The sequence below is a fragment of the Limulus polyphemus genome, unplaced genomic scaffold (genome assembly GCF_000517525.1).
Source record: "Limulus polyphemus unplaced genomic scaffold, Limulus_polyphemus-2.1.2 Scaffold422, whole genome shotgun sequence".
Lineage (NCBI taxonomy): Eukaryota > Metazoa > Arthropoda > Merostomata > Xiphosura > Limulidae > Limulus > Limulus polyphemus.
In genome coordinates, this window is record NW_013666032.1 from 442,753 (window position 1) to 445,439 (window position 2,687).

At 32.4% G+C, this 2,687-nt stretch overlaps 1 protein-coding gene across 2 annotated transcripts in view; it reads left to right on the forward strand.

Annotated features, from left to right (window-relative positions):
• The first annotated feature begins 177 nt into the window (after nt 1-177).
• The window catches only part of LOC106458154 (stromal interaction molecule homolog), a 79,246-nt gene continuing 76,736 nt past the window's right edge, over nt 178-2,687 (forward strand). Inside the window, exon 1 of one of the 2 annotated variants that reach the window (XM_022384301.1) lies at nt 178-536. In XM_022384301.1, coding sequence (XP_022240009.1) covers nt 314-536 — 223 coding nt within the window. In that variant the 5' untranslated portion in view covers nt 178-313. The remainder of the gene's footprint in view (nt 537-2,687) is intronic. The other variant, XM_013917614.2, reaches the window with a different exon arrangement.

Below are 2,687 nucleotides of genomic sequence, written 5' to 3' on the forward strand. Positions count from 1 at the left end.
AGAAAAACTTTAATATAAGTTTAACATACCAGCAAATGTACAACGTTTCGACAAGGTTTTGTCATCATCAGGTACCACAAATTTACTCTCAAACAATAGTTACAATTTTCAACTCGTAGATGTCTCTGGCTTCGCAGTATCTTCACATTATGAAGTAGTAGGTAAGGCCAAGTTAAAAACCGAAGTGTAATGTTGAAAATTATGAGAGATGTTAATATTGATGTGGTGTGTTGTGTTGAAGCTGTAAATGATGTAACTAAGTTTTCTAATCACAGCAGAAATGTTTTTAAGCAATTGTTATTTTTTATAAAGAATGTTAAGGACAGCGACGGAGTTTCTTTTTCTAATTTTATCTAAAAAAATTCGACTTTATAAAAATTACTCATTATTAATAGTATTACTGAAAGTAATAACGTACGGCCTGCTACAGCAGACGGAACCGGCTTTTGGTGCAAGTATACCGCCAGTGGTTACGGAACAAGAAGATGGAATCCGTCGATCCAATTATTCTCGTGCAGAAAATCTCGCTGTGAAAGGTAATATCATAGATTAGAAATGACTGTTTTGATTGCTTCTCAACTACAATAGCTGTTTAACTATATTTATTATAATGTTAGTTATGTTGTTTTTGGAATTAGTGACAAAATAATATTAATTTACCTCCGGCGTTGCCCAACATTTATAATATTCTGGCCATTATAATTATTTAAAACTAAAACTAAAAGCTGTACTAAACCAAAAGTAAAATCGGTCAGTTAACATCTTCGCATCCTTGATGCATTTTTTATTTAATCACCCTGGATACCCACATTTTGAATTATAAAAACACCCTTTAATATTGTACAGAGAGTGCTGATTCAGTTAAACACTCAATTATCAATTAGTGTTGTGATCGAAAATTAATATTTTATCAGATTGGAATTTATTTTTCCAAAATAGACTAAATTGTTTTTTTGCCTTTGAATTCCATAATATTAGAGTGAGTGGGAATTTTAAGTTTAATATTTTTCTAAGGTCTTTGGCTGGAGAATATTTCTGATGATTAATAGATCGACGTTATGATCTCTCTCTCTTATTTAAGTTATTAAATTAATGAAATAGAGCTGGTGAAAGTGCAAAAGGATGTTCTGGGAAATTTCAGGCCCATTATTTACAAAAGTATTAGTCCAAATTTTGTTGTTAGCAAGGTGTTGAAATGGATTTGGAAGGAAATTTAAAGGTTTGGCATTGAATTAACAATCTTCTAAATAACTTGAATGGAGTTTTTATATTTAAAGCTATCAGATTTTCTGGTTGCTGGCATCCCATTTGTTGTTGTTTATTATTTTGTTTGGAACTAGAAGTATTTGATAAGATGAATCCTGAACAGTTGCTAGACGAAAACAAATCAAACAAGGCAATCATATTAATTCTGAGCTTGTTAACAAAAAAATTGAGAAGTTTAAAGAATTGTCTCCTCAGACAGATATTTACCCAAAGGTTTTGAATGAGATTAAGAATTGGATATGTGTCACTTGCCTCAATCTTTTTCTAAATCCTCGAGTAGTGGGCATGTTCCAGAAGATTGGAAGTTAGTTAATGTTACTTCTCATTTCTAAAGAGGTGATAAAATTTGTCTCTGTAATTAAATGTAATTAGTAAGTTGAGTGCTTATGAAATTCGTAGAAAAATAACATTTTGGGACAACATGGGACCTATTGGTCCATCTCGGCTGTCCCATCCTCTAAACTAAATTAAAATAATGTTTTAAAAAAATCTTAAAGCCATCTCTTATCGTTCATGTATTTATCACGCTTTTTATTAAATTCTTATCAATTTACTGCCTCTACAACATCTGAAGGCAACCTGTTCCAAAGGCCAACTACCCTGTTAGAAAAATGAAACTGTCTTAGCTGAAGATGACTTCTACCTTGCCAAAATTTATATTTGTGTTAAATATGAAAATAGATGATGCACCAACACTATCAATTCCCTTTACAATCTTAAACACCTCAATCAGATCTCCCCCGTAACTCTTCTTTATTCAAGACAAAACAAATTGAGAGATTTCAGCCTCTCCTTGTATGACAACCCCTCCATTCCAGGCACCATTCTAGTATCCCTTCTCTGAACTCTTTTCTACAACTCAATGTCTTTCCTAAGGTAAGGAGCCCAAGACTGAACACAATATTCCAAATGTGGCCTAACCAATGACCTGTACAATGAAATTATAACCTCTTTAGACTTATATTCAATATTTCTGTAAATACAACTTAAAATCCTATTTTCCCTACCACTAGCAACAGCACATTGCTTGAATGGCTTTTGAGACTGATCAACTGTTACACCAAGATCTCTTTCCTTCATAACACTGATAAGGTTATTCCCATCCAAATTATACTTATAATTCAAATTATGATAGCCCATTTGCATTATATTGCATTTATTATAAATAAAACCCATTTACTATTTATTTGCCCAACTTATTAAATGATCTAAATCCTTTTGTAAATCGGAAGCATCCTCTTCACAGCTAGCAACACTCAAGACCTTAATATGATCTGCAAATTTAAGTAATTTGTTGAGTGTTCCTTCATCTGTGTTATTGATGTAAATCAAAAAGAGCAAGAGTCCTAAGACTGAGCCCCGAGGTACCCCACTTGTGACATTAATTCAGTTTGACTGAATTCCATTTGTAACAACTCTCT